Here is a 19,900-nt window from a genome sequence, read left to right as displayed (position 1 = left end):
GCTAATAATCTGCTACGGTTCTGTTCCGCTTTCATGTACGCAGGGTTGGATTCAGGCGGGCACGTGGCGGGCGTGCCCCCCCCCCCCAAAGAAAAATGCAAAGCATGGGTTGTCAAGGGTACATTTAGGCGATTTTAGGTTGAAACTTTAACTTCTCGCTAATTTTACTACAAAAGATATCTACATTACATCCACTCTAGAAGAATACTTAAAAAAATTAACCTTAAAAATTTTTTCGTCTCGCTCCGCTCGGCGAAATTTCAACTATGCGCCCCCTAATCTAAAATCCTGCATCCGCCCCGGATACGAACATCGCGCGTAACGTAATGCAATTTGAAATTCAGTGAAAGTTAAAAGTAGAATATAGTTCTCAGTTTCGGTCACCTTTTTGTTAAACTCTGGATCCGCCACTCCATTTCACAACCATTAATAATATGGATAGAAATATTTACAATCCCGTTTCAAATATTAGCTAGACTCGAAAATTTTTAAGTTCGGAGATTACTTCCGAAATTAGCATTACCATATGGTGTTTCACAAGGTCCCCGGATGTTGGTCTGAAACTAGCCACAGAAGGCGAAAATGATACGATAGATTTTAATTTTACTTTCAGTTTCTATAACCATTTAACTGACAATGGTGTGCAAAGAACTAGACGAACTTTGTGCCAAATTTAGGAGTTTAAGTCCACATCTTCGGATTGATTATATATACGGAATGCTGAGAATGTGCCTTCCCCCGGAGTTGAGATTCATCGGATCTGTTGTGGAAGACCTTGCTAAGAAAGATTTTAATCACTTACGGGAACACGAAAACAAAGCTAACAATCAGATGGAACTAATGAAGTATAAAATGGTTGATGAGAAAATGCTAATCGAAGGGATGGCTTTTAATTTGTCTCTGTTGCATTCCGTAAATACAGCATGTGCTAACATCATTTTTAGCCTATTGAAGGAGAAGTCCAAGACTGCATTTCATATCACAAATACAACTGACAGCAAAACAATTGACATTATTCTTTTGGTGCTCACCATGGCGAAATACCACCCTGCTTTCACATTTCATCAAAGATCTGAATTTGCAGAATTTTATAGGACTGTGGAACAACAGTTACACAATATTTGTTCAAAGGTAAAACAGGAATGAAAAAAATGTTGAGCAATGGCAGGAAGGATATTTTTTGTGTATTTTTGTTTCCATACAATCTACCTAAAAGCATCATCTTGCATACCTGCCAACTTTTGAAAATCCTCATGGGGTTTTTTATGCGTAATCATTTTTTTTAGTCAATTTTTATGGAAGCTACATGTACTTTAAGTGTAATTTTTTTGTGCACAAGTTTTAAATTACAAGCATTTCCTTCTATTTCTATTGACTCAGATATACTGGCAGTAAATGACAAAACATACTATATATAACATTTATCAGGGTTTTAACTAGGATTTTGAGGGCTTTAGTCACTTTTGCGTAGAGCTTGAATGACATATTATGGGCAGCAAAATTTTGTAAATAGTCCGTAGTATCATAAACTAAAGACATAAACACTCTTAATAAATTCGTTCTAAGTTTACAGATACAGGCATAACAATAAATACAATAAATGTTACAACAAAGTAACTATTATTTTCTATAAGAAAACGTGTGTTACTTAATAAAATAAAATAGTTACTATTAGAAAAGTAGTAAAATAGAAATTTTTTTTACATCATGACGAAGCTTTGATGCATTCAGTCTAAAAATAGCTACTATTTGACATAAGCTACTATTATGGTATGACCTGACACTCAACTAATAAGAGAAAATCCTCCTGTCCTTTGCCAAACACCACACCTCAAAAGCCCTCTTCAACCTAAAACTCCTCAAATCAGAAGGATGGAGACAGATCTTTAGAAGAGAATTAATTCATGAAACCTTGAGCCTGTTCCTAAGATAGGTCTTGATTAGCTGCGAAATCGTAGCTCTTAATCTTTTTTTTTTTGATTTTGCGATCTATACAAAAAAAAATAGTTAGAGCTACGTTTCGCAGCTAGGTCTTGATCAGATAGTACCTACTAAATCCCCTCTCAATCACCAGAAGATAATGCAGAAACTAGACAGATAGAAAGGAGGTTGGGCACATTGGCATAGTCAACTGTAGAATGTTGCACTCTATAAGCGGTTGCTGCGTGATATCTTACTGCTGGGTGGTAATTTTTTAGTGACCTTTGACCCCAGATCATGAGTAGAATTGAAGGCGTTCGTAATCATTGTGATTTCGTTTCAAGAGGAAAAGAGAATAGTTAAATAAATATTTATCGTTGATTAATACTTCCTAACTGTCTGCTATTGCTTTAAAATTAATTGAAATGACCAGTCACACATCGGAGACATTGTTTTTGTGTGCATTTAAATTTCTAATAATAGATAGCTATATATGTTGCGAGGTTCGTGAAGGGTTTGTTTTTGTATGGGAGTAAAATCGGTCGGTATCCATTAAAGATCGGAATCATTTAACACTACTAATCCTTAAAATAAAGATATATATAAGTTATATTTTAAATGTACTTAAAAGCAGAAATGTCTCAAGTCAACTCGTGGCTTTTTTCAGCGGTCGAAAACGACTGGCTGAAGTTGAGTGAGAACCCAGGGGTTATCTTTTGTGGTCCTAATGATCAAATGATTGAAAAATTGTTGTTATTTTTAAGGATTATTAATGATGCACATATCAGGGATGCCAGGTTAACAACAATAGAATGTATTTCACACCTGCTTGACCAGGTAATTACCAAGCTTGGGGTCATAAACTTATCAGAGCGTAAGGCCAGGTGAAATTATGTAACTTTCGATTGACAGTTTTTAACAACATTTTTATTTAAGGCGACGAAAATTTATCTGAAACACTTATTGAATGAAATTTTTTTTTATACACTTTTCAAATTTTAAGTGACGAAAACGATCTAAAACATTTTCGTCATTTACGAGATTCTTTCGTAAATGGCGGAAATGATGAGCGCTAGCTAAATCACTGCCTTTTTTATTCTTTTTGAAATACATGTATGTAATAACCAATAAATAGTAAGACATCACAAAACATACATCACTCTCTCTTCACTATTTCACAACAGTATCAAAATTGAAAAGAAAAACCATGAACATTACATTAAAGTTGGTACATGAAAAGATCACATGGAAACAACATCACACACTCTAAAACTACCTTACAATTTGTTAAATATCTCATAAATCAATATTAGCACTACAGACAACTCATTTGCGCACACTATTTCACTGAAAACAGGTATACATCACATGTACATGATTATCACATAAATATATAAAAAAAGAAAGCACTAAATATATAGATATTCACATATATATATAGTTTGAGTCCCGCAGAGGGAACGACCAAAAATTTGCTTCGCAAATATACTGATATAATGTTACAGTTTCATTGCAAACATTTTCTAATTACACACTGTGTTGTATGAGCAGCAGGCTTGTTTAGAAGTTTTAAGCTAATCCTGACTTGGTTTAAAACATGGCAGTTTGTGCTAGACGCAGATCTTCCCATATGTACTTTTCGGTTGCGCGTTTGTAATTAAGTAAACACTGATATACTTTCACTCTTGCATTATAGTAATAAAAAAATGAAATTAACAAGTAAATTTAATGCAAAATGAATCAAATCTGTGTGTCTTTGTCAGTTACACACAGTGGATTGAATAGCTTCAACAGTGACCTGCATCGATACTAAGCAGGGTGTCCATATCCAAGTTTAAGGATTTTATTTTAAAATATATGAAATGCCTAGATTTTTCTCTTTTCATACAATGTTTGTAATTATCATATTGACATAAGTTCAGATGTTTCAATATCTCCACAAGTGCATTTGTTATCCTCCACATGTAGCCCATTAATCGGGTGTTGATATCCCTTAAGCTTTGAGTATCCTGATCCGAGTCCATTTAACTAAATAAAATGCTTTATAGGTTGCACTATACAAATGGGATTGAGGTGCACTGTTTCATACACAAAATTGACCCGATCTAATTTTGTAAAACTTGATTAAAAGAAGGTGAAACTTGGTGGGAATATTGATAGTGGGTTTTGTACATAAATAGATGCACGGTAAAGAGGTGTAAAATGTATGCTTTAAGCTAACCTATGATTAGCTCTCTTTTCCCTGCACCGTCTGGCTGTTTTACAAAAATGCAAAATTTCGCATGAACTTTAAAAATTAAAATCATGAACAAATGAGTAGAAGAGGTACACTTTTTATTTGTTTTTGTTTTTTTTTTTTTACAATTAAACCATCAGTGTTCTCACCAGGCCCTTACAGCACTATTGAATTTGAGCGCTGCGCTTTTGACCTCAGTACTGTACTATCTTGCTTCCAGTGTTGTGCTATAAAGTTTAATGTGAGGATTAAAAATCAATATGACAGGAAACGTGTGCCCGAGGTCATTTGCAGCATCCTACAAGGTAATTAGCTGACATTGCCGATGTGATTCTTGATCAGTCACCACACTTCGCCACAAATTGATTTTCAGGGAGGTGTCAATCAGATACCTATGAACAGATGTCTATGTACTGAACCAATAAAAACTGACTATGGTCAAACGTAACTCAACCCTGACCAAAAACATGTGGCTACTTATAAATGCAAGGTTGAATGCTGCATAATCAAAAGATCTTTTCAACATCTAAACTCTGATTTACCTTATGAAAGAACGTATAAAGTTCCAAAATAATATCAATTCCATCAGATACTTCCTAAACACTTTTGAAGGAAAAAGTAAATGGCTGCCTTTTGTTTTCACTGCCATGTTATTGTGTATCTTCCTTCAACTCTTGAGAACACATGGTTTTTTTGGTGGTAAAATCAATTAAGATACAGATAGTAAAATTCCCCAAGCCTAAAAATAATGCTACAAGTGTGATGAATAAATATGGATTTTAGTTATGATTCAAAGATTGTACATGTACATGGGGTTTCTGTAATGAATAAACTTAATTCATGTTAATAATAATAATTAAAGAAACAGACAAATAACAAAACAACTAGTGTGTCAACTTAACAGGAATAAGACTTCTGTTTTTTTCCCTGGCAACTACCGATATGTAAGCTCCAAACTTCTAACATCCTAAAAATTGCCAACTGGCATTTTTTGCAACATGAATTTTTAGAACAGAGTAGTCTAGTGCATGTACATGATTAGATAATTCTAAATCTGTAAATATATTGAAAGTTAAACAGACTAGAAAAAATTCTTTAATGGATAAAGCCCTTAATCAAATCAATATCGTATTCATAAGAGGCCTCAAAACAAATAAAAGATTGTTATCCCCAGTGGGTCTGATGTCAAAAAAAATTTGGAGGTCAGCATCAATAAAGAACCCTGGGTGTGTATGTGTCAGAGGAAATGTTCATGAAGAATTACTTACCATTTGATAGAATATCTTCATAGCTCACCTGGCCGAAGGCCACCTGAGCTATTGCCATCACTTGGCGTCCGTTGTCATCATTAACAATTTTTCAAAACTCTTCTCTTCTGACACCACTTGACCAATTGAACCAAACTTGGTATGAATGTTTCTTGGAATATCCTGCATAGAACTGATGTTGGAATTTTTACTTTCAGTTTGTGGATAAATTGACTTAGGGTCAGGGGAAAAACAGGGTCGATTGGGTAACCATAAAAGGACACACATGTATATTTTTTTATGGCTTAAGGTGCAGGGCCTGATCTGGACATCCATGACAAGGAGATGTTTGAGTTAATTCTATTTGAAAAAAAAAAACCTGTTGAGATTTTTTGTGTATGAAACCTATTGCAAAAAACTTCTCCCTGCTTTAAACACATGGGAAGTAAGCACAAACAAGGAGAATATTTACCTTATTTCTCCCTCTAGATTAGGCCCCGATAAAGTGCGAAGGGAATCCTACTCTTCGAATAAAATTTTCTAAGTCATCGGGTAACTATGTGATATCATACTTAATATATGTAGATTTTTGGATCTTACAGGGAAAATTTAAAATATGCATATTAAACAGTTTTAACTTTGGCTATATTCCAGTCTGTTTGAGCTAATCTTAAAGGCTATAAACAAAATTTTGACAAGATACAAATGTAATCACTGATAGTTTAAATACAAAATTCTCCTAATTGAATGTACAGTTAACAGGACTTATAGTTTATCTATCAAAACAAACTACATTGTTTTTTTCTTTTAATTTCAGTCGAACATACATACTACTACATCATCCGCTTGTTCCTCAAATCCAGCACAGCAACACATGACATTTGCCAAAGTGAACAGTTTGCCTCACTCACCATTACACTCTCCACAGGAAATGGATCAAAATAGACTTGGTATGTCTTCCTTTTTTGTGTTTCTTTTTTGCTAGACAATATGACTTTTCTTTTTGTCCAGTACTTATAGAATAAGTGAATACAAAATGCAGACATGATTTTCTTCAGCTGTTTTAAAACCTGTGTTTGCGATTCTTTTTTTAGCTCACCTGGGCGAAGGCCATTTGAGCTATTGCCATCACTTGGTGTCCGTCTTTGTCATCCATCGTCGTCGTTAACAATTTTTCAAAACTCTTCTCTGAAACTACTCGACCAATTGGAACTAAACTTGGTATGAATGTTCATTGGGGTATCCTGCATAGAACTGATGTGGGGATTATTGATCCCTTGAAAAACATGGCCACTGTTACTAAAAATAGAATGCATATATCTCCAAAACAGTTAGCTTAAGCCAAATTCTGAAGGGGTAATAGTGTTCAGCATAATGAGATCTATCTGCGGTCAAATTTTCATTTTAATCTATGAAGTCATGTTGGAGTTATTGCCCTTTTTCAAAGTTTTTTTGCTATTTTTAATGTTGTTTCTTTCAAAAATCTCCTCTTACACTACTGGGCCAATTGGAACCAAACTTGGTACGAGTGTTCCTTGGGGTATCCTGCATACAGCTGATGTGGGAATTTTTGATCCGTCGAAAAGCATGGCCGCCATTACTTAAGAACATAGTGATCAGACAATAGTTTTTCGCATATATCTCCAAAATGGTTAGGTTTAGCCCATTCTGAAAGGGGTAAAAGGGTTTAGCATGATGAGATCTATCTGCAGTCAAATTTTAATCTATTTAGCCGTGTTCGAGTTATTGCCCTTTTTCAAAGTTTTTTGATATTTTTAATGTTATTTCTTTCAAAAATCTTCTCCTCTGACACTATTTTACCAATTGAAACAAAACTTGAAATAAGTGTGTCTTGGGGTCTCCTGCATAGAATTGAAGTGGGGTTTTTGATCCCTCGAAAAACATGGCCACTGTTACTTAAAATAGAACATAGGAGTCAGACAGTAGTTTTTCGCATATATCTCCAAAACTGTTAAGTTTAGCCGAATTCTTTCAATAGCTGAAATGATCCTTATTTTTAGGACTACAAAAGTCTTCAGGCATTAAGTTTGTCAGATGCCTACTTATAAGAGTTACTGCCCTTGACAGGGGAAACTGACAGGTTTTTTTTTTTTAGTTTTCAGCAAATGTCTTGAAAACTATGATAGATTTAGACTTTCATTTACTGAAATGATCCTTATGATAAGTCCTATGAAAGTTTTCTTGATTCAAAATTGTTGGACAACTTCTTGTTTTATTTATTGCCCTTGAAAGGCAAAATTCAACCAGGTGAGCGATTCAGGCTCCTGGGAGCCTCTTATTTTACTATATAATTACAATGTATATGTTATATTTGCCATTTTCAGCTTTTTTTGTTGACCTCGTAAAATCATGCCTGCAAATGATGCTGGTCTGTCAGGAGTCTTAGGACAAAAACAGGAGTTTGAAATAGTATAGAATTTATTTTTAAATATAATTGTCTGTGCTATTCAATGTCTTGCATGTCTTCGAAAATAGGTTTGGACTAGGAATGATGGTAAACAAAAAGAAAAAACGAACTTGGTTGACATGATGACTTGCTGTTGATAATTTAAGACTGGTTTTGTCAGTTATATTAAAAAAAATATGTTGAAAAACTAGTCTTACTGATCAGGTTCAGTGGTGCACTTAGAAGATTAGGCACTGTGTGTATGTTATCACATTGCAAGGTAATATACAATGCATGCAATATGAAACAAGGACCTGATCAAATTAGGATTTACATTGTACAACATGCACATTTTGTATGACTTGTGATTATTCAGTTTGACACACATTCAGTCTGCAATCACTGTTAGTCATTTCAGTCCAGGTTAGCTTGAAATATTATATATGTAGAGAGATGCCATGTCCATTCCTTTTAATATACCCTTCTGCCCTACAGAAAAATGTACTATGTGAAAATTATTTTAATCTGTTCACATCTGCCAGTTTTTAGGTTTTACGTACTTTACCCTACCAGTGCACCTGGTCCATGCTCCCAGTTTTTAGCGGAATCTGAGTTGCTCATTTGCTTTTGTTACTTTGTATGCATGATTTTAGTTACTTCATGTTCTTTGTTGTGTATGTCAGTTTTCCATCTCTGGTCTTTGTCCCTAGATTACATTCTTTTGATTACAGCTATAACCTTGGTTCCCTTGATTTCTCTTTGAAAATATTTGTTTGAACTAAAAAAATTATCTAAAAGTTAATTAGCATCAACATTTATTCATAATTTTACTCCAGATGTATAAAATGTGCCCTAGTACACACCGAAGAGCCCTCTATTCCAACAATAAAAAACATAAAAATGGACCAGCTTTGGAGCAGTAACGACAAGTACTAAAAGTGCGGTACTCAAAATGGCGAAAAAGTTTACATATTTTTCCCTGTTTTTGCAAAAAAAGAATAGGCAATAATTTGAAAATTGTATCCTTTTCAAATAGATCTTTTAATGGCAGTTGATAAACCCATAGGATGTGGATTTTCTACCTTCCAAAAAATTACATGTCGGTCTGTCTATCTTTCCATCCCCCAACGATTTCCAGATGATAATTTGAGAACTGATCAGTGATTTTTTTGGAACTGCACCTTGTTAAGTACCATAAATACAGGTCAAGATTAATAATTAGCAAAATCCTAAATTATAATATATTTTCCTGTTAGAAAATTTTGAACATTTTTCTCCATCTCCTTTTTTTAACCATATGTGGTGGGGTATCACTTTTCATTCCATTAATGCCCAATTTAATCTACATCTTAAAATTTATGTTGATATCTATTGTAGGAGAGGCAGTAAGCTGTTTACCTGTCGCACATGTTCAACCTTATACTGAATCTGAATACAGGTAATGATTTATAAGACCTACATGTATTGTGAGTGAATGTTTGGAAGAAAGGGCATGTAATGACAGCTTTTTGAACAACTGCTTTCTTTCCAAAAAAATAGTGTTGGTAAACCCAGGTTTTGGCAATACTGGATAATACTGTACAATATATTGACAAGAAATTTCATCTGATAGTCTGTTTCAGATTACAATAACTTAGTGTCATTTTCTTTAATTTTCTTACTTCAAGAAGATACATGATTTTTTAGAGTGTGGGATAGAAAGTATGAAGTTCTGTTTATTGCCTTACATTTCAGTTATGTTTAAAGAAGAAATAGCAATGCTGCAGTTAACTATTCCATAATATCCTTTTGTATGTTCTAGAATTAACATCATTTAATGGATTTTGACAAAATTTAGTATCTGTAAAATCTGTAACCCTTTAATTTTCAAGGTCAAGATTATGAGGCCTGATCAGATGCCAGATTTTATATTGTCTTTGTTTTTTCCGGTAGTGATGCCAATGATATCCTCTTTCCATAAATATTTTGTTATCTATTTTAGACAACAGTTAGGATCTCCAGATTCCTCTGGTAATGTTTCCTTGAGCAACAGTAGATCCTCGTCACCAGATACTGAACTTACCTTACAAAATTCACCACAAAACAGCAAAATGACTGAGCCATTGAAAGTTCAGCAGGTATTTACAAATTTGTCAATGAACTCCATTTTGAAATGGAAGACCATAAATCAACATAAAAAATAACTAATGCCTCAAGAACTTGTGTGTATGAAGATTTTCATTTGAACAGCTGAAACTTTTATAACATTATTTGATGTGACAGATAAATTGATACTATTGTTGTTAGTGTATAGTTCTAATGATAGGCTACAGTGAAGATTAATTACAGTATTATTTTAACTGTGTATAGTTCTAATGATAGGCTACAGTGAAGATCCATTACATTTTAACTTGACTTGACATATTTTTCTTTTTATGTTTTTAATGTAGTCTCCAGTCATGACTATAGATGAAGGAAAAGATACTAAGATAACTGATTCAAGGGTTTCTGTTAATACAGAGGAAAAGCCCAGGTAAATGTGTAATACTTTCAGGGCTTTAGCCATGATTTTAAAACCATTGGTCAATTTTGTATGTGTTAACACTTGATGTAAATTTAACAGATTTGATTGGAGCCAATCAAAACACTTGTTGCAATTGAATTTCTAAGTGGAAAACAATGTCACATTAAGAAATTTTCTGGAGTAGGTGAATCTGATTACACACAGTTATTTAAAAGTAAATTCATCATCATTTTACCTTGAGCTATCATAGGGAGTTAAATAAGGCAAATAAAAGGCCAGCCTGTAGTTGTAGCTGTAGCCTATGATTAAATGGATTCGCTGTGAATTATTTCTTAAATAAACAATATCTACTTCAGAGTTTTGTCAGCATGGTTTGTTCAAGTAAAAAAATACAGTCGAATCTTGTTATGTCGAAGTTGAAGAGACCATGCAAAAATGTTCGAGTTGTCCGAGTTTCGAGTAATCCGAGGTCGAGGATAAACCGGAAATACTAGTAGTTTGGTCCATGATTGTTTCTGTATTCACATCATTTGTTGTGCTTGTACATGTACATGTACTTCACTTTACACAGTACTTTATAATGTCATGCGTTTCATATCGGAAGGTATTTTTTTTGTATGTTGTATATCATGTTTGAAATACTGAACGGCACTGAGTGTTTAAGTGAAATTTCCTTTATATTTTTTCTATACCAAAAAAGTCATAGCTGATAACATGCTATGTTTGATTCACAATTAGGAATATCGTCAAACCATGTGCTCTACATTATTACGATAAAATTTCAAATTCACTAGCGAAACGAATGTAGTCATTGAAGTACCCTTACTTATCGTCTCTTTGATTTTTCATTAAATAGTCAGATACCATTACAATTCATCTGTATTTAAAGAAAAAAAATCAAAATATCCGATATCACTGTTAGTGTAAATTCTGACATGTTTTTAATAAACTTTGTTTCTTTTAACAACACGTGCAATTTTAAATTAATTAAATAAACCAATCAAACCATAGAGAGTGTCAACAAATTAATTTTAAAAGCCACGCTAATTGTTGTTAAAACACACTTCGATCATGGTTTGTAAGAAAGCAATCAGTTTCCGACTAATTAGTTGACTTCGAGACATCAGGGTTAATTAACCTTGAAGTCCTATTTAGAGGACTGATTGATTACCTTGAGTTATGCGAGGTTTTGATTCATCCGAGTTTGAGTCATCCAAGGTAAAATTGTGAGTAAGGAGAGTTTTGCTGGGACTTTGTAATTAGTTAAGAGTTATCCGAGATTTCGACTAATCCGAGTTTGACACATCGAAGTTCGACTGTATGTAACATTTTTATGGAATACAATGTTAGGAAATATAGATTTTCTAACTGAAATGGCTTTCAAATCTGCCAAAAAAATACATGTATTGTTTGTTATTTCTCAAGTTCAGTTATATGAAGCAGAGACTATGAACAGTATAAACAAAAATCTTGTCTTCTTAAGACTGACTAAATGGTCTAAATTGACTGACCAATTTTTTATGCCATTCAAACATAAAGTTGTGAGGCATATTTTTTTTACCTTCCCTTCTCTGTCTGTCCCCCAAGTTTTTGCACTATAACTTTAAAATGCTTGCATCAGTTAAAATTAAACTTTGGGAATTTGTATAAATCCAAAGTGGTTAACTCCCTTATTTTTTTTTAAATTACAATTTTTTTTTTCAATTTCTGCAGTCCTTTCATGCTAGGCTTGGCAAGCATTTTATTAGACATTGATCCAAATCAATTTACAAAAGGTGCATGTTATCAAATTGGGGAATGGGGCATCAATTTAGTAAGAATTGCCAGTCATTACAAAATATATTTCTGACTTGTCCGATCAATACCTAAAGTTAACCTTTTTCTCTTATATAAGCAAAACAGTCAAAAAGATTTTTTTTGTCTGACATGTCTGTCAGTGAGACAGTATTTCATATTGACTACATTGCTCGCATTTTTTCTAGTTTTCTTGTTACAAACTATGAATGCTTTAGTTTTTAGCCCTTTTAATTGTTGCTTTTACAGAGAGAAAGGCCATGACCGACTTCCTAATGGAGTGATAGAACATCCTCCATACATGTGTCACCAGATGTACTTACACCCACCTCCTCAGCCCATGTATCACATGGGGGTACCATACCAGTTTCAAGGTCCTGCTTCTGTTATTGCATCTAGAGAAGCCTCATCCTCAGGAAATTCTAGTCCCTCCTATAGCCCGGTACCTCAGAAGAAGCCTCCAAATAGAGGAGGGGAAAGCTCATCAGATGATAGTGAAAAAGGTTTGATATTTAGAGAATTAACTTGCTTCAGTTGTTTACAGTAATTTTATGATCATTAGATGTGTCTCAAATAATCTCCATAATGTTCAGTTAAAATAATTATACCCCACAAAACGAAGTTGCGAAGAGTATAATGTTTTTGACCTGTCCATCAGCCGATCTTAGTTTTTCTGACTTTTTTTCTAAACGCTTGCAGATATTTACAAGATTTTTGGTATATAAGTTTACTATGATAAATTACAGTTAAATTTATTTAGGTTAAGTTTCCATTTTTGTTTTGCTCCAATGATTTTTATGGAAATTACAGGCCTTGAACTTAACAAAATTCACAGATATAACAGTTTTCTGGACTTTTTCCTAAATGCTTGCATATATTGACATGATTTTTAGTATTTAAATTCACCATGATAAGTTATAAGACAAGGCTGTAGTTGGTTCTTTTCCAATGATTTCTACCAAAATTATGGGCCGTGAACTTAGCTGAATTCACAGAAATAACCGTTTTTCTGACTTTTTTTTTTCTGAACGCTTGCAGATTATGACATTATTTTTGGTATATAAATTCACCATGATAAGTTATAGGTCAAGTGTATATTTTGTTGTGCTACAATGATATTTACTTTGGATTAACTAAAACTCAAAGAAATCACAGTCTGGAGTTTTAAACTACCATTCTGAATAACAGAAGTTGGTTAGAAGATAAAGGTGTAAAGTTTGGGAAACACTCATATTCCTTTTTTTTATCGGGATCCTTCTGTGTGTATTTCTCTTATGAAAAAAATCAAACACGGGGACCCGTGGGATATGTGAGCTCACTCACTAAGGTTCTTTAATATTGAAATAGCTATTTTTTGCTTCTACTGGGCAGAATAATTTTTCATCAGCTTGTGGCTACTGATACTAACTTTCACATAATAAGTTGTACATTTTATCTACCCAAAACTCATCATCCCACAAAGAAAGAAAAGGTCTAAAAAGTGTGGGTAACCTTACCATTACTCAGTCTCTCTGCATGTTAACTAATTTTTTCATGGTTATAACAATCTGTACTAAAATATCAATTTAATGATAAGAACCTTATTTTAAATACAAATATTCCATTATAGTCCCTACTATTCAGGGTATGATGCTTTATGTCTGGCCTAATAAAGAGAAGATCAACAGTTGTGTACTATTGTTTCAGGAGGTAACGTAGAATATCCTGATGTGAGAAAGAAAGTTATTGTTGTCAGTCAGGGCTTGGAAGATGAAGTAGATGACGTACCCCCACCTCAACGCAGTGCTTTGGATAATATCAGTGGTTGTAGTAACAACAGTGGTTACCAGTCTGACCCAACCCCAACACAAAATGTGCGCTTCTACTTGGCAAATAATGCATTTAAAGCCCCACCAACCCGTGGAAATGGATTTTTGGCTAATAAAAGTTTAGTCAACATGCCTGATGTTGTTGCAGGAAGACATTTTACCTATGGCTACCCTATTGTACGTCATGACATTCTTACTACCACAGTTGCATCAACAGCTAGTCAGCATGGTCAGAGACCAATTACTTATGCTCTAAATCCAGCTTCAATTCGATCTCCACCTGTCAACAGTACTGGACATAATACATTTATGTGTTCTGTCACCTCATCAACACACTCAGTTATGGCTACAAATCAGCAGAATGGAATCAACGCTAATAAATTGAGGAACAACATGTCTTCTGCAGCATCTGAACCTACTATGTCAAATATTCAAAGAATTGATTCAAGAGGAGAAATAGCATCTTCTACATCTAGTCCTGTGTCAAATGGCAATCTTGGTTCTGAGGTGAATAGTCCAGTAGGTTACAATCAGGCTCAGTGTACTACCTGTGGTTGTACAGGACGGCACCAGATGCCAACATATCCGTATCCTCAAGTTCCAAATCACTACTTACCAAACCATATGATGGTTCCCCATTATATGAATGGAATGGTCCCACAACCATTTTATCACCAATTTCAGTATCCTATAAATGGAATACCTCCGAACTATTTACCATCTCTCAGTCATCACTATCCACTTTCTAACTTCACTACACCACAGTATGGTTTTCAACACATGGTTGTACAGCGGAGAAATAGTGCAAGTCATAATATCAGCAAACCACCAAGAACATCTTCAGCTACATGTTCCAATTGTGGTTCTACAGAACATATGTCAACTGATTGTAGAGAGAATTCAATGGAATCCATGTCAGGTTAGTAAACTAAAGCAATTTCTTAAAAAAAACAAGATGGCCACTTTGTCAAATTTTAAAGGCTTTTGACAAATTTCTGCTTAAGTTATTGTGGTTTCATGAAAGTTAGGGTGTGAATAAAGACTTAAGTACTTAAGAAATACTGTAACCAAAGTTACTCTCAAATAAGCATCTTTATTACACCCCCTACTCGATGAGTGATTGGTTTATGGAATTATCTTGTCAGTCTGTCATTCCCTTCCTCCGTCTGTATTTTGTCAGAATTATCCTTTCTCCCAATGGATGGATTGATTTCAGATTCGATGTATAACTTAATATAGATTGGACATACATGTACATTGTATGTGATTAAAAGTTTCTCTCCAGTATCAGCTTCCTTTATGAGTTGGGTTATGTTTAGCAAGACATGTGAAACTTAATGTTTCATATGTTAAGCAGTCCCGTGCAGGTCCGGGTGTCAAAAGAATAGGCTTGCAGCAGCGCTAAGCTTGTCGTAAAGGCGACTAAATAGTGCTCAGATACCTAGCCGGGGCTAGGCGCTCTGCCCACAGAGCAACTGGGATGTGTGCCCAAGGTGGTGGAATGGGATACCCCTGGCATGTTACATGCTGGGGTTGTCAGGCTATAATACAGAAAACCTGACCGCAGACCATAGTGGTGCACCAAGTTTGGAAAGATGCCATGTTCCTCACATGTTAAAGAACCCTGTTGTGGTATTCGATAGGAGTAGGAACCTTTGCGCTCCGCCACAGGAGGCTAAATTGCCTGACCCTACCCATCCCCCCTTTTTCTAGTGGCAATCAAAATTAAAAGACCCTATTATTATTGTGTCCCATCCCTTTTTTCATTTCATCATCATTCATGTTCATTTTATCATCCATTTCGTGGTTATTTCCTGAATATAGCTGAAATATTGCTGCTCGGGCATTAAACCCCAATAATCAATCAATCAATCATATGTTAAGCAACAGAAGAAATGCACTGTTTCTTTCCATTGGGTCAAATTACACTATTGAATTTCAAATATGTGGTAAAAATATTTGATATACTAAAAAATTTTAACCATAGGTTTGATTGACATTAACACAGAAATTCAAAGGGTTTTGTGATTCTGTTTTAATGACGGAATTTCATCTATAGAAATTGAATTAAAAGCCTTAATTTGGTCACTTTCAAAATGAGTGGTAATGAAGAAGAAAAAGATCCCCGAACTGCTATGAAAATTTTTTTTCATTTTTTCAAGGTAAAAAAAAAACGTGTATTGCATCAGCTTATCAGCTTTTGACAAGACAAATTCATTTTTCATTTTAGGATTTTCATTTTCGCACAAATTGATGCTATGGATTCTACTTAGGCCAGATTTTTAGTTTGTTACATTTATTTTATTTTGAAATATCTATGCTTCGTATTTTTATATTCCAAAGAAATACATGTAAATAAACATTGAAGTCGTGTGTTTCCTCTGTTGCAGAGTATATTGACCAACCATAATGACAATTTGACATACATGTATAACTGTATTGTACTGAATAGTGAAGTGTTTACATGCATGCTTAATAGTAACTTATCGTTTTACTTAAAAGTCTGTTAATATTAATTTAAGCAAAATGTAGAAATTATATATCCTCAAATAGTATACTGTTGACAGGCATAAAGCAGAACTTGTAAATGGATATTTGCTGTCATCCAATCTTGATTGATGACAAAAAATCTTCAAATTCAATATGGTTATCTCCATTCTGATGCAACTGTAAATTATCACGGTGAAAATAACAATTAAAAATAAAATGGTGCATGTGTTAAAAATTTAGGACTGTATATTGTGAAATTAATACCCTGAAATTTATGATGTTATCCAATGAATGTTGCATTATAATGAAAGATACAGAGGTTCCTCTTAGCAGCCAGCTCTACATGGCATGGTGGAGTTTATTATATTAAAATTATTTAAGAGATTACTGTTATCCATGGCTAAAGTTTGTGTTCAGAATCTATCTCATATTAATTATGGAAATGTCACACAACTTGTTTAAAATGTCCATTTCATTGCAATGATTTAATGTTTTTTTTTATTATTTTAGCTGCATTTCAACTGAAATATGATCCGAAAGCAAACTCTGACTGACAAATGGAGACCTAAGTACAGACATTTTACATTTTAACACAGACTTCTAATGAAGCTATGGAGAGTGTTTTTACATCTATAACATTGTCTCTGTGATATACACATTCTCCATCTTTTAATCATGTGATTTTTATTGATTGTTAGGTTATTAGAAAAATATGTTTGTTTCTACTTAACTTGTATAATGTCAAATATTTTTTTAAAGTTTTTATGTGGTGTTTATGCCACATTAAAGGAAGGATTAGTTGATACCCTGGTAGTTTTTTATGAGGAAAACTCTTAATGTATTATAAATGTATTTGAGTCTTTAAAGCTTAAAATTGTAAACATTGTCTTGACTTATGACTTGGATGATATTTTTTCAGCAATGATAGGGTTATAAATGCACTTAAGTGTAGCAGTAGTATAATTAGACTTTTATTTTTAATAATGATGACCTGAGGCTTTCTGTATATAGGCATAGGGAAACAAACATGTTTTGATGATTGATATATGATATCAATGATTAGGATAATCATGATTATGATTCAAACACTGTAGATTGTTATTATTTAATCATGTCACATTGTGATGTTATATGCAGATGTAATCAGTAATTTTCTTTTGTATTGTGAATGGGTATCCCATTTGTAAAAATTGTATTAAACTGTTTCTGTGTTGTTATATCCTGCTAAAATGTTTCATTCATGGAAATGCACTGTTTCAAATGTCTTATAGGACAAGAAATATTGTTGAAATGAAAGACCTCAAATTAAATTAAATTAGTGTTTAGACTTAACTTGTTTCTGATAAAAAAAAAAAAGAATAGTCTTAGTATTGATCTTTTGCTTAGACTGCTAATTTCATTAGTCAAAAAATTATTTTTAATTTTTAGAGGACATTTTAAGTGAGTTGCAAAAGAAAGGCGATGAAAAATAATGAAGTTCTTTCCAATAAATTGTAATATAAATTGGTGTCTAACATGTGAGAATTTTAGTCATTGATACAATGCAATCAATACCATTATGTATTTATCCAGATCCTATGATTCTATAGAAATAGTAAAGAAAATGTCTTACTTTTCCTTAATGTGCATGACAGACTATATATGAAGTATGTTTTTGTGTTTCTTGTCCTAATCCAGGGTGTTAGATACACATGGTATTTTTTCATACCTTACCTGTAAAATACATGTATGTATAATTTTTTTAAAAACATTTCAAACTGTAACAACTGTCACAACATGTGTTTCAATAAGTCTTTACTAGCCTAATCTAGACCTGTGACTATATAAAAGTCCTTCTCTCTGAAATAATTCATTTGAATGTATTACTTAATTATAGATACTGATTCAGGTTCTTCTCAGATTTGTAATTTTTATGTTCCAGTACCCACTTGTTTATATGTCTGTTTCAATTTATTTTTAAAACAACCATTTTTGAAGTGGTTACAGCAGCAACAGAATCCTTTTTTTTTTCTTTTGTCAGTTTACTTTCTCTTGCTAGTTAATTTTCAATCATATATTTTTTGAGAAAGGTTAGTATGCCATTGAATAAATTCATCCATGCATTTATTGTATATGGATCATGTTGAAATTCCTGACTGGTAAAATGGCATTGATGAGTTGGAGTCAATATCTATAACAACATCTTTATACTTTTGTATGCTGTTGGTATTTAAAGCTGAAAAATACCTCATTTTTTTTTAACAAACCAACAAATTGTATTTTCATTTGACACCAATTAACTGCATCTTTTATCTGCAATTTTTACAAACAAGATCTCTTTCTTAAGAACTAAAACAGTTGTTTTAACAAATGGGATTATAATATCAGTGGGTAAAAATGGATTGTTTTTGCAATATTGTAGATTTTTTATATATATTAGACACGTCTGTTTTGACAGGTGTATACAATATATACTGCTGTTTGTCAGCCCATGGTCTGGTTTCATAAAAAATTCGCAAATTGAGATAGATTCTAATATTGTAGTTTTTGAAGAAAAGATGGGTGGGATATCATGTGCTTCAACATAGCTGGTTTAATACAGATCATGTTGATAGAATGAGGAACATATACATTAGTATGTATATTCTTGGATCAAATAATCCTGCAACTAGTTAAGTGAAGTTAGTAGATCTTTAACTTTTGTTGGACTGAAGATTTGGATCTGATGTGAATAGAGATACAACGGAATTTAACAGATGCTCGTGGTTGATTTTTTTTTCTCAATGTAAGGGTCTAAGATTTACAGAAAAGAATTGTAGGGTAGACTTGTTTTAGCTTCTTTTGGCAGGTTGTTTTATATATGGAGCCAATGCTTGGTAGCTTAGTTGTGAATTTGTATGTATTGAAGTGCCAGTCCATGCAATGTGCAAATAACCAATACCTTCTTGCAGTTATTCAACTTACTGGGGGTGTTAATTGGTTCATATTGCATTTTGCCAAGTATTGAATCTTTCCATTAGTGCTGTGTAATATTTGATTATGTACAGTGAAACCTGGCTATTTAAGCAGGTTTTACTGTATCTGAATTGATATGTTCTTCAGTGCTGCAGGTTACAGGGTTGGAGAAATTGACGTAACTTTTTTCTGTACAGTATTTATTCCTTGCAATATTTGACCTGTATTTAAACCTCTTAACTGAATTCTTGTAATTGTGAAAAAAGTTAATATAAATTTATGTCTTTGAAGTCATTGGTATGGTAAATAGTGAAAGTATAATTCTCTCAGGTTAAACCTGAAATCATATAGAAATTGAAATGGGTCAGACATCTAGCTATCATGGTTACATGAAAACATTTAAGTTTATGAACATAATTCTTTTATTAAATTATTTCTATTTGTTAAACTAGTATAAGTGGATAAGAAAGAATGTGCTCTGACAGTGATTCCCTAAGTTTTTTGGTCTTATCTGATGATGTGGATTAAGTAAATTATTCTAAGAAATGAACTTAAAGTGGG

The 19,900-nt window shown here is 33.3% G+C and overlaps 1 protein-coding gene across 1 annotated transcript; it reads left to right on the top strand.

Moving 5' to 3' along the window:
* Positions 1–526: 526 nt before the first annotated feature.
* LOC148615933 (uncharacterized) lies at positions 527–17,000 on the top strand. The gene is made up of 8 exons (XM_088582589.1): positions 527–1,131; positions 6,221–6,353; positions 9,188–9,248; positions 9,792–9,927; positions 10,240–10,322; positions 12,357–12,610; positions 13,794–14,834; positions 16,916–17,000. The coding sequence occupies exons 1-8, from the start codon at positions 637–639 to the stop codon at positions 16,957–16,959; spliced, it is 2,247 nt and encodes a 748-aa protein (XP_088438715.1). The 5' UTR covers positions 527–636; the 3' UTR covers positions 16,960–17,000.
* The last annotated feature ends 2,900 nt before the right edge of the window (positions 17,001–19,900 follow it).

This window comes from Perna viridis, chromosome 5 (assembly GCF_037379345.1).
Source record: "Perna viridis isolate PV_CMFRI_1.1 ecotype Kerala chromosome 5, ASM3737934v1, whole genome shotgun sequence".
NCBI lineage: Eukaryota > Metazoa > Mollusca > Bivalvia > Mytilida > Mytilidae > Perna > Perna viridis.
Note: the sequence above shows the minus strand (reverse complement) of the source record. Positions and strands in the feature narration are given on the sequence as shown.

What these genes read in the sequence shown, in the direction of transcription:
- LOC148615933 (XM_088582589.1), top strand. Translation starts at nt 637, where the DNA reads ATGGTGTGCAAAGAACTAGACGAACTTTGTGCCAAATTTAGGAGTTTA. An exon ending in TACACAATATTTGTTCAAAG is followed by an intron (nt 1,132 to 6,220) that starts GTAAAACAGGAA and finishes TTTTAATTTCAG; the next exon opens with TCGAACATACATACTACTAC. An exon ending in AGCCATTGAAAGTTCAGCAG is followed by an intron (nt 9,928 to 10,239) that starts GTATTTACAAAT and finishes TTTTTAATGTAG; the next exon opens with TCTCCAGTCATGACTATAGA.